Below are 14,553 nucleotides of genomic sequence, written 5' to 3'. Positions count from 1 at the left end.
AAGGTGTGTGGCTTTGGACAGGACGGTCCTTTCATCATCTGTATCAACCCGTTTAAGAAGCTGGGACGGATTTTCCTTCTCCTGGTGTTCTTTACTGTCTTTTAGTTAACCCATCACTACCTGAGAGAAACTCCAGCTGCAGGCTGTTACGAACAAAACTGCAGAGCTCGAATTGATACTTCAAGGTCAACAATACTATGGAGGTCTTTATAGAAACCTGCAATGCCTTTAAGGGATCCTGCTCTTGAGAGAACACTGAAGCCCTAAAGTAGCAGCCACAATAATTACAAGCTAGTCATCCAATATTCATTTACAATAGTAATGCCCCAACATCAAACATGACACGTCCATCGCCTCTGCATGGTGTCTTCCAGACAGGAACTGAACAACAGTGCCCAGCATGTCGGCTTTGTCACTCAAGCAAACTTTCAGAAATGATCTTCAAACAAAACATTGTTTGATGAATCCTTATGTAGGTGGAAAAACCTGCTACGTAATTCAGGCGCAACAGTCTCTAAACCAGACATTAAGCATGAGTGAACAGAGCACATTTAATACAAAATATCCAAGAAGCTTGTAATTAAGAACATGGTAAAATAAGGAACGAATGAATTATATGCTATATTTGTCAAAAGACATCAATCCAAAATGCCCATCACCGATAAAAGTGTACCTTTGATTGCAAACAGAGCTAAGAAACAAGGATTACCATAAAAAGGCAACACGTTTCTGAAATCTGGGTGATGTAAAGAACAATTGTTGCATGTTGATAGACTAAAAACAAAAAAGTGGTACTGAAGCTCAAACAGGAGTGTCCTCACTTCTCCTTCGAAGGACTCCAGATGGGAATTACTTTTTAAATAAGATCAGACCCTTCACCATATCCAAAATTTGTGAGGTCCTATAAATTTGACAGCTTAACCAAACCTCTACTAAGGGAGATCAAGCAGGTTGTGTTGTGCGTACAGCTGTTGAGTGATTTCGTACACCTGGGCAACATAGGGCATAGCTTCGTTGAGCATTACCAGCACTTCATCAGAGGTGCCCACATTCATGATATCAAAAAAGGTGTCACGGTTTGGGAGGGCACAGAAGGCCACAGCAGCAGTCTTGCGGACAATCCATGGGTGATAGTTCGACAGAGACTCGTTATAGGCATCTGTGCACATCGTGGAGGTTTTGCTCTCTGTAGTGCTGGTCCGCAGTCGGTCCAGGAAGAGCTGAAGCCAGTGCAGGGCACGGTGCAGGCGCAAGATGGTGCGACAGCCAGAGTTGGGGTGATCGCTTCGCTTCTCAAGGTCCACCAGTTTAGCTGCCAGCTCATACTCCACCATGGACTGAAAGGAGTTGTATTTTTCGCCCTCTGTACTTTTTCGGTAACCCTCCATTATTTGGATTTTGGCCACTGCGTCTTTTGAAACAAACGTGAAGATGCTGCCCAGACTGTTCATGAACCTGGATTCCCAAAGAAATTTAAAAAAATGTCAGCACACAAATGGTCAGTAGGCAAAAAGAGTTTCTGCATGGTAAGGAAGCAATGGTCAGGGTATGCAAATACAGAATCATCACAGGTCAGGAAAGTAGCAGCAAGGAAAAAGTAAGGCTACAGTTTGGAGCCCTAGAGGCACTGTGAGGCCAGAGTATAGAGGAACAGAATCTGAATTGGCATGCAGTTCGTTCTCCGGGTATGCTACTGTTACATCACGGGATTTATATCGGGAGTCATTGCATCACTGTTTTCACACCAGGAATCATTACATTGCAAGTATATTTGCCACTCTTACTACTCAGGACTTTACTTTCAGGTACTTATTTTTTCTTAAAGTGTCCTAACCTTTAAAAAGGTTAGGTCAAGTAAAAATGTAATATTAACTAAAATGTAATTTAAACTAAAACTACTTGTTAAGTCAAAATAATTTAGTATTATGTAATTAAATATAAAAAATAATCAATTCATTTTAAACCGTTGGCTGCTTCCGCTTTTTTGCGGAAGTGCGGCCGTTTTAAAAAACGGGCGCGGTCGCGTCGGCCATTGGCCGACGGCAGCACCAGCGAGGTAGTGCTGCCGTCGGCCAATGGCCGATGGCAGCAGCCAACGGGTTAACAAATAGATTAGGATACATTTATTTTAAGTTAGTTAATGAAAACAATTGTTAAATAGGAAGTAATCCATTTATTAAAAAAACAGACTAAAATATGGCTTAATGATTTAAAAATGTGTAACCAGAAAAAGGAGTAGCAATGGTATTTTAGGTTTTAGGGATGGGTAACAAAAAGGGTTATTGATGAGTTTTGAGAGTTCAGAGATGAGCAGTGTAGAGGGGTAGTAAAGCATTTTTAGAAGTAAGGGATGGGTGTCGTATAAGTGTAATAAGGTTTTTAGGGCTAAGGAGCAGGGCGTACATAGGGTAGTAATGACTTTTCAGGGGTCAGGGATGGGTAGTATAAGGGTACCAAGGACCTTGTAGGTCTCCAGGAAGGGTACTGGATAAGAGTAGTAAGGACGTTTTAGGGATGAGTAGTGTATAGAGGAAGTAATGTGTATTTAATGGCTTAGGGATGGGTATGTTATACATTTTTAAATGTAATTAAATTCCAATAAATGTATATACTAGATGAAATGTTAATAGAGTTAATTCAAAATAATACACCCGTGCAAACAAATTGTAATTTTATATAGAGTCAAATTGGCCAGAGGGCATTAGAGCACTTAACATAAGAACCAGGCATTTTACATGAGAGCCGAACATTACACTTTTTTGCTAAGTCAGAGGGAAGTTAACTAATTTACCCAGAATCGGAAGATGTTGAGCCGAGGCTAAGATTCAAAGCTGTTGCCCCAGTTGCAAGGCCAGCAGCCCTAGCCATTAGGGCACATCTCGTTCCACTGATGATCTTACCTGCGAGCTAAAGAACTTGTGAGGTAAAGAACTTCCAGTGTAAAGTACCGCAATGTTAAGGTACTCCCGATTTAATGACCACGATGTAATGACCCGTGAAAGAAAGAAATAGCCATGTAACAACTAATATTCCATATCAGCCTACAGAAGCCGTGTTTCTAGTTTCCATTGAATATACAAATATTTTAAATCTACTGTAAATTGTTTTCTTTATTCATTCAACTAGTAAAATTCAACGTGTGACATATTCTTCAATTGTAAGATCTTATGCACGAGAGTTAGAAGCCCATGATAGCACATTACTGGACTAAAAATGTTTGGAAAGAAAAATGAAAGCATACTGCACACTATATAATTATTTACACTCCTGAAACCCAGTCGCATACCCACAACTTTGACCATGTTAGGGAAAGATGCCACACACAATGCCAAACACAGAAGTGATAATACGAGTCATCCAGTGGGCCTGGGGGTGCTAATTAGGAATACGCATGCTCAAGCTACCAATTTTTTACCTAGCCAACGCTCTTCGCTTGACAGTGAAAAGTTTTGCGTAAACTAAGTGGAAGGCTCAATGGGGTGGAGGGGGGTGGGGGTTGGAGGGGGGAAATGGATTGATTCATCAATTTAATGACTGAAACAAGTGAGCGCATACCCATGGGTGACAATTATCTCCATGCTACCAGATGAGTGGTGTATTCAAAAGCATGATGTTTAAGTTCTAAGACAACACAAAAGTTACTTCTACCACATACCAATAACTGGTGAAAAACGCTCTAAACTCAAAATCAAATCTTGCGCTGGGGCATTAATAAAGAGCCAGTCATCATCAGAATGATTACAAGAAAAGTGAAATACTAGGCAGTACAAATGTGGTGTTTCCAAAAAAGTTGATTTTGATTAGTTACACTTTGCGTTGAAATGGTCGTCCTTATTTGCAGATTGATTATTTTTCCTTTAATTTTGCTTATTCTATTTGTGACACCCACATTCCCTTATAGCCATAGCTTACAAACATATTTATAGAGGTAACATTATGATTTGCTTTTACTTTTCAGATTGGAGCTTTCATATGGACTCCATTTGTTTACGTTACATGTTTGGCTGTTTCATTTAAGACTTAAATTTAGGTAAGACTTTGCCACTTGAATGTGTAGTTTTTTTACCCATGCTGCTTCAATTGCTTCTATCCTGGAGTAACACAATTTATTGTCTAATACATGTAAAATATTTCTTTTTAATACTAAGTAGTTAAATAGTTGTTTCATTGGCACTTTTAACTGACAGCTGACATTTGTATTTCATTTCAGCATGGAGTTTAATCAGTCAGTCAGTCAAACCACTTTATTCGATTAATTAAAATCATAAAAGTACAATAGACAATACACAATATAATCACATATATTATAAAACCATGTAATCCATAAAAACGTATGAGCGAAGTTAAAAAAGAATTAGGACATCAGAATCAATTATATAATACATCAAGGCTTATAAAACTCAGTTAAGAGAAATTTCATGGAAATATAAAAAATTGTTTGAAGATTACCCCGGACAGGAAGTTACCTGTGACTTATCACTTTTTTGAAATAAATTACTATATGCCCTAATGGAATTAAAAAAAGATATAACTTCTGCTCTTCGTCTCATCCCTACCATAGTTCACTTTCTCTTGCTAATACACATTAATAGAACTCACAAGCGAAACGTGTAATCAGTGTTCTCGCATTACACTTGACTACAATACAACGCTGAAGGTTCGCTCAGTATTGATTTTTAGGGCTCGTCCTATTCCATTCCGCAAGGAATGAATAGGGCGAGACTATTGGGGCTAAACTAAGAGCTGAACTAAGCTCTGAGAAATGCGGATTTCCAGAAGTGCATGTGGTCTCGTGACCGCGCTTCTATCCGCCTGCCTCGCATCCCCACATCAAAGCCATTTGTTGCTTGTTCATTCACACTTCTTTCACGGCCGCGAGGTCGTGCGTGCTTCAAAGGGATCCGCTCCCTTCTCCTCGCCGAGAGCTTCATTTTTTTTTTTTGGTCTATCCTCGCCATCTGCTGCTTGCCCATTCACATCCCTACCCCCTTTACTGCTTTGCTTGTTTACATTACGATTGATGCTTGCTCTGTGCAAACTCAACTTGAAGGTGTTGAAGCTCTTTTTTCCCGGCAGCTCTGTATGTTGCATTATATTTAAAAACAACTAGCTGTGGCTAGCGCTTAATGTTCCTTTATATTCAGCGTGTGTTAGGTACTTCACTTGTGGCACAAACATGTGGAGTGCTACCCCCACTTTGGCAGAAGTGTGCAGCTTGTGCAAAGCACTTACCCCACTTCAAAAAGGAAACAGGAGCATTGGCATTTTTTATGCGTAAACCACAATGGTCCGCCTCCATGTGATAAGCATCACTCCCCTAAATACATGGTGTACAAAGGAAAATGTGTTGCGTTTATTTTTTTTAGGAAGCACTGAAAATATGTATAGTGCTTCAATCATAGTCATTAATTCGACTGTTTCTGGAAAACTGCCATCCCAAAATATCACTGAAATTCATGACTGTCACCTGGGGAGGGCAGAGCGGGCATTATGACCTGTATCCGCGCTACTTCAGGGCCACAAGCCCCTGCTACAAAATGTATTGATTGTAGAGGCAGCTAAAACATACATGGAATGTACGCAATATATCATCAGTCAATTTCATACTGCATCTGAATTAATGGCCTTTTTTCACCCACCCTGTTTCATTACTACTTTAACAATCAAAGACTCGCTTGATGAATTAGAATTAACTGTCCAGCGAGTACGGGCATATGGCTATGCTGTGTGCAGGAGTTTTCTCCGCTCACGTTTGTAGTTGATTGAAACCCCTGCCCTCCCACTGCTCTGCTATTGCCAGGCCCCGGGGGAAGCACAGACGCAGACTAGTCTTCCCCCGGGGTCTTTCGCGCAAGGGATAGGACAGGCAGCGGAAGGGGAGGAGTTAGGTGGGGAGGTATGTAAGGCACAGGGATGGAAGGGGACTTCCTCTTCCTGTTGCTTGGCACCATCAGGAGGGTTGAGAAAAGGAAGGGAGCTTAGGTTAGTTAAGGGGAGTTGTGTTAGGTTACTTACTTGGTTTTAGGACTGGTTAGTGATCTGGGGCGTCGAGGACTGTCTGCCGGCAGTCGAGGATCGCGTATACGCCGGAAGAGTGCACTTTGGCACCATGTCGGGCATCTCGGCCGAGGAGGTTTGGGGCGGCCTTGTTGCTGCTGGCCCGCGCGGGCCGGGAGGACCTGCTACAACCAGGTGTGTTGGGCCAAGCATGGGTGGGGGCCACGAGGGCCCGGCGCGCGGCCTCGGCCGGAGTTGCGGCGGCGGTCCTGGCCTGCCAGGAAGACTCCCTGCCGTCTCTGGAGCACGTGGAGATGCGGAGGGGGGCGGAGCTGCCCGCAACTCTGCGCGGGGCGGGAAGTGAACGAGCCTGCCCCCGCGAGCCTTCCCCCCTTGCAGTTCCTCTCTGGGGCCTCCGGGGCTACAATTGAGGGCAGCGCAGGGCTGCTGGCACAGGCGTCTGGTGGGAGTGGGACTGCTGTGACCCCGGCTGACGGGCCCACAGGCGAGGATGACACGGTGGAGGCAGGGGAGGATCAGGGGGGCGACGCCCCCATTGATCTCACCACCACTTCAAGGGTGAACACCCCTGCCCCAGCGGGGAGGAAGGTGGCAGAGCTGCCGGGGGGGGGCTGGGGGAGCTTGGCTGGTCTGGGTCCATGGCCATGGGGGGCGGGGGTGGCCCCTGGGACTTGGTCGGGGTGGGTTTCTGCCATCGAGGGGGGGTTTTCAGGGCTACTGCCCGCCCCCGCCACCCCCAATGTGGGGGGCCATGTTATGGGAGGACAGGGCCCGGGAGCAGAGGATTATGGAGCAGATTCGGGAGGCGAGGTGGGCCGAGCAGACAATGGCCAGGGAAGGGCAAGAAGGCGTCCGTTGTGGACCCTAAGAGCAGGATGGCAGGTGTAGGGACGGCCAAGACAGCTCTGAGGCCCGATGGTGCTGGGGCCCTCTCAGGTTGGAGCGACCTGAAGGGTGGGCGGGGAACCAAGCCGGCGGCTGTCGGCAGACCCCGGGGGTGCCTAGCGGGGCGCAAGACGGCCCTGAGACGCAGGCCTGAAGCAGTAGGGCAGTCCGCGGCGGCTGTCCCTCCACTGAGGGCTCGGGCACCGGTGGCGCGGGTGTCGAATGTGTCACGTGTGACGGTTGGTGTGCAGAAAGGTGTGAAGAGAGTGGTGAGGGATGTGTCGAGTGCGCCTGTGGAAGTGGAACCGGTGCTGGAACTGGACTATGACGATGAGAGTGAGGAGCTTGAGGAGGGGGAGGTGCGGGATGACTCAGCCGCCCGCGGGGCGTGGTGGACAACAGCGACTTTGGTGTTTTGCAGGCCCCGACCACGACAGCGGGCAAGAACAAGGTGGTGGCAGCGGAGACCTCGACCCCGGGAGCGGCTCCCCACGGTCACAGGTGAGGGATCCTGGTGGGTGGCTTGGGATGACGACTCAAATGGGGGTAGTAAGAGGACTTGTAGGTCAGTGGGCGTGGGGGACGGGTCAATACGGGAGCCGGAGACGCCAGCGGGTGGTCCACCTGTGGAGGGTAAGAAGGTAGACAGTAAGTCGGTGGCTACGGCCGAGGTGCAGACAGACAAAGGGGACGGTAAGGAGGAGAAGGGGGTGAAGCTGCCAAAGAAACTCCCCTATATGGGTTTGGCGATGCCCTTGGGGTCGCATCTTTCTGAAAAGGTCAAGGCACGGATCTGGAAGCACGAATTTGTGGATGTGTTTAAGTTGCTACACAGGGAGGTTCAGGCCAAGGAAGGATCGAAGGAGGAGGAGTGGGAGCTGACGAGGCGGCCCCGGGTGCCGGTGACAATGGAGAACTGGACTTCGGCGTTGTTGATTTATGCCAGTATTTATTGTGAGAGGTATTTGGACCGGGCTATTGGGCTTTTTAAGTACATGGACATCATTCGCAAGGCCCAGATGCAGTTTGGGGGTTCTGCCTGGTTGAGTTATGACGAGGAATTCAGGGCAAGAGTTAGTGCGGATCTGGAGAAGTGTTGGGGGGAGGTGGACCAGGAACTCTGGGTGCAGTGGATGGCGTCCACGCACTCTACTGCATCCACACACACAGCCAGCGGTTTGCCGGTACCGTATCGGTCCTTTCCGCCGCGCCCCGCCCACAGCGGGGTGGGGGGGGGGAAGTGCGGTGCCTAATACCCTCATCTCTGGTCAGCCCACCAAACCAGGGGGATATTCGACGGGGGCCTGTTGGAGCTATAACCGGGGGCACTGCTCGAGATACCCCTGTAAGTTTAAACATGAGTGCTCCAAGAGCGGCGGAAAACACGCCCTCACTCAATGCCTTACGCTTGTCACCCCCTCGGAGCAATGGCGGAACGCCAAGGGGCGGGGCCACCCTGGACAGAAGGGCGCCTACACGGGTTAGGGTGGAGGCGATGGCCCCGTGGCTCTCCTGTTACCCCGATCAGGTGGCGGCGGCGCGGCTTTTCTGGGGTTTTACAGAGGGCTTTAGGGTAGGATATCAAGGCCCCAGAGTGCGTCGGTGGGCGGACAATTTGCGGTCAGCAAAGGAACTGCCAGGAGAGGTAGCTCACAAGTTGTTGAAGGAGGTTGAGGAAGGAAGGGTAGCCGGCCCGTTTACTGATTGGCCTTTGGAAGATCTGATCATTTCTCCGCTGGTGGTGGTGCCGAAGAAGGAGGAGGGGGAGTTTCGGATGATCCACCATCTCTCGTGGCCGGAGGGCCAGTCAGTGAATGACTTTATTGCAGAGGAGGATTCGAGGGTGCTCTATGCTTCTGTAGATGACGCGATACGCTTGGTGAGGGTGTGCGGGACGGGGGCTGAATTGGCGAAATGTGACATCAAGTCAGCTTTCCGTCTGCTGCCTATACATCCGGCAGATTTCTCGCTCCTGGGAATGCAGTTTGGGGGGGGCTATCTACGTGGACAAGGTTTTGCCCATGGGGTGCGCCATCTCTTGTGCATTGTTTGAGCTCTTTAGTACTTTTCTGCAATGGGCAATGGTGAGGATTAGTGGGTGCCGCGAGGTCACTCACTATTTGGATGATTTTCTATTCCGGGGGAGGGCGGATTCTGGCGAGTGCGGCAGGGCCCTGTCGCGGTTCCAGAAGATGGCTTGCCTTTTTGGTATTCCATTGGCGCCGGAGAAGACGGCTGGTTCCAGCTGTTGTCTGACGTTTTTGGGGATCGAGTTGGACTCTGTACGGTGGTTGGCGCGCCTTCCGGGGACCAAGGTGGCTGAAATTCTGTCATGTCTACGGTGGGCGGTCGAAGAGAAGCGTATCCCTTTGAGAGCGGTGCAGAAACTTCTGGGTTTCCTGAACTTTGCGTGTAGAGTGGTAAGAGCAGGGCGGACATTTTGCAGGCGGCTCGGCATGGCCATGTCGGGTGTGGTGCTTCCACACCACAGAGTCAGGATTTCCATGGGGGTGCGGGCTGATTTGAGGACCTGGATCGTATTTCTGAATGAATTCAACGGAGTGTCACTGGATTTTGATGAGGACAGGGCGGTTTGGCAATGTCAAATTTTCTCTGATGCAGCGGGGTCAGCAGGGTTTGGCGTCTTCTGGGACGGGAGGTGGTGCGCTGAGAGTTGGCCTGCTCACTGGTTGACACAGGGGAGGAGCATTGCCTTCCTGGAATTCTTTCCTCTGCTGGTGGAGCTGGAGATTTGGGGGAGTGAGTTTCAGAACAGATCAGTGCTCTTCCACGTCGATAACATGACAGTGGTGGAATTGGTGAACCGCCAGAGAGCCAGGGACCTGAGAGTGCTGCGTTTGTTACGGAGATTCATGTTGGCTTGCCTGCAGCTGAATGTGGTGTTTCGGGCGAAGCATGTCCCTGGGGCGAATAATGACATTGCGGATGCTTTGTCTCGTTCGCAGTGGCATCGGTTCCGGCAACTGGCACCGGGGGCGGATATGTGCAAGACCGAGCTTCCGGACGGCATCTGGGCCTTGGGGGAGTGAGGATGATTGGCCTGGTGGAACGGTCAGTTGCAGACACCACGAGGAAGACGTATCGGCTGGCATGGTCAGAGTTTGGTGCATTCATGGGTTGGAATCAGGAATCAAGTATGGGTGACAGGTCTGGAGTGGAGCAGGGTGTTAAACGTTTTGTGCTGTGTTGCATTGATAAGGGGATTACTGCTTCTACAATTTCTGGTAAACTGGCAGGGATTTGGATTTATTGTACTTTGTTCATGGGGTTTGATCCGACGAAAGATGTGATTGTGAGCTGGATGCTCCGTGGATGGGGTAGAAAATGTAGGGTGGGGGGGGGTAGACTGCGTGAGGCAGTTTCATATGACCTGTTGGTTCGGCTGGTTGGGGTGTTGCCGGGATGTTGTTATGATGTTTTTGAAGTGAGGATTTTCCGTTTGTGTATGGTTTGGATGTTTTTTGGAGCGTTTCGGGTGTCTGAATTGTTGGGTACTAGGACGACGGCTGGTAGGGTGTTTGAGGAGATTCGTGTGGATGGAGGGCGCCTGGGGATTTGGTTGGGGTGTTCGAAGACTGACCAGATGGGTAGGGGGAAGTGGGTGTGGCTGAATGAGGCGGATGGTGGGGCACTGTGCCTGGTGGCAGAGTGGAGGGCCTTCTTGGGGACTGCGAGCGTGGCGCAAGGGGAGATATTCTGCCATGCATTGGGTGCACGAATGACGGCTGGCCAGTTGTTGGCGGTGTTGCGCATGGCTCTGCGACGGTTGGGTTTGGATGCTTCTGGTTTTGGGACCCACTCTATTCGTATCGGGGCCGCGACGGCTGCGGCCCGTCTGGGGTGGTCCTGGGACAGGATTCGGCGGATTGGAAGATGGAAGTCGCGCTGTTGTGAGCGGTATGTGAGAAAGTGAGGCGGTCGTAGGTATTTGATTGGCTGGGACGTGTTATTGTTTTTCTGTGCTAACATATTTTTCTTTCGTAGGTTGCGTGGGTGGACCAGGGTCTAAGACGGTGACCTGGATTGTGGGGCACTCCTTCGTGCACTGGGCGTCTAAATATGCTGAACAAGAGGTGTACGGCCATAATCTGGGACTGAAAGGACATTTACATGAGGTACACTGGTGGGGTAAAGGAGGCATGCGATGGGGGGCACTACTGCCCCGGCTCACCAGAATGGTCCCTCAAAAAGGACCTGATGATTATTCATCTGGGAGAGAACGATCTGGTGCAGCTGTCAGGTTTGGCGCTTGTGCAGCTGATGCAGAGGGATCTGGAGGTATTGAAGTCAAGGCTTGCAGGGGCTTGAATTGCCTGGACGGAGTTGGTGCCCAGGAAAGTTTGGAGGGGGGGCAATTAAGCACGGGGCAATTGAGAGGGCACGGAGGAAACTCAACAGGGCAATGAGACTTTTTTGCAGTGACAAGGACATTAAGGTGATCTCGCACGGAGGAATTCGACTGGAGGAACCTTTAGTTTTCAGGGACGACGGAGTGCACCTGTCTCGCTTGGGGAATGCGTATTACATGATGGAGATGAGAGATGTGGTGAGCAAGTTGTGGAATGAGGCGATTTGGTGTTGCAGGGAGTGAGTGCGAATGAGTGCAGTGAGCAGGGGGACAGCGGACCCGTGGGGGAGTGGGGCAGGGAACCGCCCTACAGGGGGTTCCCTGGTTGGCGGTACTTTGAAGGGATAGGGGGTCAAGAGCGGGCACACCCATCCCTTGGGGGGGGGGGGGAGTTCGAATGGCAGACGGAGGCATGACTGGAAGGACACAAGGAGCGGGCAGGATGACAGGTGATTGGTGGATATGCATGAGGTACGGCATGGGGCATGGAGTGGTTGTGATGAGGTGGAACGGGTCAAGTGTGTGAGCAGTGAAGTGTTGATTTGGGGTTTGAAGTTATTTATTTATTAATGTTTACTGTTATGTAAGATTACGCAGCCTGGTCTAATAAATGGCCTTTTACGCTTAATACACTGCGTGGTCTGTTTATTGCGCGATGCCGGGCCCCGGAGGTAGCACAGTCGCAGACTAGTCTTCCCCCGGGGTCTTTCGCGCAAGGGATAGGACATGCAGCGGAAGGGGAGGAGTTAGGTGGGGGGGGTATGTAAGGCACAGGGGAGGAAGGGGACTTCCTCTTCCTGTTGCCTGGCACCATCGGGAGGGTTGAGAAAAGGCTACCCACCCGCCCTGCAGTTTGAGGTGGTTTGGGTTGTTTTTTGTTTGTGGCGTTCCAGTTTAGGCCAGAGGTGCGCTAGGCGGTACTTTGAAGGGATAGGGGGTCAAGAGCAGGCACACCCATCCCTTGGGGGGGGGGGGGGGGGGGGAGTTCAAATGGCAGACGGAGGCATGACTGGAAGGACACAAGGAGCGGGCAGGATGACAGGTGATTGGTGGATATGGATGAGGTACGGCATGGGGCATGGAGTGGTTGTGATGAGGTGGAACGGGTGAAGCGTGTGAGAAGTGAAGTGTTGATTTGGGGTTTGAAGTTATTTATTTGTTAATGTTTACTGTTATGAAAGATTACGCAGCCTGGTCTAATAAATGGCCTTTTACGCTTAATACACTGCGTGGTCTGTTTATTGCGCGATGGTAGAGCAAGCAGTTTTTCAATACGTTGCAATCAAAGCCTTACTCGCGCATTTCAGAAATGGAGCACAGCCAGAAACCATAGTCGGCGCCAGCTGCAGACGGATAAAAAAAAGACACAGAAGCAAAAATGTGAGTCTGCCACATTTTTTAATCCATAACCTGAAATGCGAACACCCATATCATCTTACTTTGCGTATATCCAATGATTTCTAAAACTTACATTGGATACCTTGCGCCTGTACATTTTTAATTCATTCTCTTTTCCACCATATGCCTGCTCCCCCCTCCCCCGCCCCCCACACCAGACTCCCCTTCCCTCCCACTGGCAGCCTGCGGCCACTGATCACAGAAAAGGCTTTGATCTATCTCACACCCCTCTCCCACTCCCTCCTCCCACTTGCTCCTACTGTCCATGTAAAGGGGACGACACTGGAGCAATGGCTGCCTCGCCAGGAATGGCCTCCTGTCGACCCCTTCTTACATCCTCCAGACATGGCTGAGGCAGCTTCGTCCTGCAGCTTGTTCTCACGTCCATGCACACCACAACTTCGCCTTGCTTTGTTGTATTTTTGCATTGTTAATGTTCACATTTGTTCGCAATTCGCCATGTGTCTTTCGTTTCCGTCTCACTCTCTCCTGCCCCTTCACTGTCTTGGCCTCTCCACTCTTCCCCTATTTCTGTCTCACTCTCTCCTGCCCCTTCACTGTCTTGGCCTCTCCACTCTTCCTCTATTTCTGTCTCACTCTCTCCTGCCCCTTCACTGTCTTGGCCTCTCCACTCTTCCTCTATTTCTGCCTCACTCTCTCCTGCCCCTTCACTGTCTTGGCTTCTCCACTCTTCCTCTATTTCTGTTTCACTCTCTCCTGCCCCTTCCCTGTCTTGGCCTCTCCACTCTTCCTTTGTTTCCGTCTCACTCTCTCCTGCCCCTTCACTGTCTTGGCCTCTCCACTCTTCCTCTGTTTCCGTCTCACTCTCTCCTGCCCCTTCACTGTCTTGGCCTCTCCACTCTTCCTCTATTTCTGTTTCACTCTCTCCTGCCCCTTCACTGTCTTGGCCTCTCCACTCTTCCTCTATTTCTATCTCACTCTCTCCTTCCCCTTCACTGTCTTGGCCTCTCCACTCTTCCACTCTTCCTCTATTTCCGTCTCACTCTCTCCTGCCCCTTCACTGTCCTGCTTCTGTTTATTGTATTTGCACAAATCTAATATCTTGGTCTATTCCTTTTCATCATATTAATCGTTATCTCAGGAGTACATGCCATAAAAGACAAACATACAATCATAAAAACAACATTTGTCATTTCATTAAAAAACATTAAAAACGGTGTTCAGTTTCAGCTGTCCAGGATCTATATAGCAGAAGATACCAAGCAGTCAGTGGCCTTAACCAAAATCAATTGGATAGATTTCATTATAAAGTGCATGTGCATTAGCAATTTTGAATAGTGTTTAGCACACCCCTGCGTTTGAGCCTCACCGGTCTATTCCTTTTCAATAAACAGGCATTTTTGTTTATTAGGTGTTTATGTTTTTGATGGGTTTATTTATAGGCACTTTCTATCTATCTATCTATCTATCTATCTATCTATCTATCTATCTATTGCCCTCACTCTATCTATCGCCCTCACTCTATTTATCTATCGCCCTCACTATATATCTAAGCCCTCACTCTATCTATCACTCTCACTCTTTCTATCCATCGTCCTCATTCTATTTATCCATCGTCCTCATTCTATTTATCCATCGTCCTCATTCTATTTATCCATCTATCGTCCTCATTCTATTTATCCATCTATCTATCGCCCTCACTCTATCTATCTATCGCCCTCACTCTATCTATCTATCGCCCTCACTCTATCTATCTATCGCTCTCACTCTATCTATCGCCCTCACTCTATCTATCGCTCTCACTCTATCGCCCTCACTCTATCTATCTATCGCTCTCACTCTATCGCCCTCACTCTATCTATCTATCGCTCTCACTCTATCGCCCTCACTCTATCTATCTATCGCTCTCACTCTATCGCCCT

At 48.9% G+C, this 14,553-nt stretch overlaps 1 protein-coding gene across 5 annotated transcripts in view; it reads right to left on the bottom strand.

Moving 5' to 3' along the window:
- Positions 1 to 531: 531 nt before the first annotated feature.
- CPTP (ceramide-1-phosphate transfer protein) overlaps positions 532 to 14,553 on the bottom strand; it is an 89,378-nt gene continuing 75,356 nt past the window's right edge. For all 5 annotated transcript variants that reach the window (XM_078642386.1, XM_078642387.1, XM_078642388.1 and 2 more), the window contains one exon: positions 532 to 1,455. In XM_078642386.1, coding sequence (XP_078498512.1) covers positions 933 to 1,455 — 523 coding nt within the window. In that variant the 3' untranslated portion in view covers positions 532 to 932. The remainder of the gene's footprint in view (positions 1,456 to 14,553) is intronic.

Source organism: Lissotriton helveticus, chromosome 5_1 (assembly GCF_964261635.1).
Source record: "Lissotriton helveticus chromosome 5_1, aLisHel1.1, whole genome shotgun sequence".
NCBI classification, from domain to species: domain Eukaryota; kingdom Metazoa; phylum Chordata; class Amphibia; order Caudata; family Salamandridae; genus Lissotriton; species Lissotriton helveticus.
Note: the sequence above shows the minus strand (reverse complement) of the source record. Positions and strands in the feature narration are given on the sequence as shown.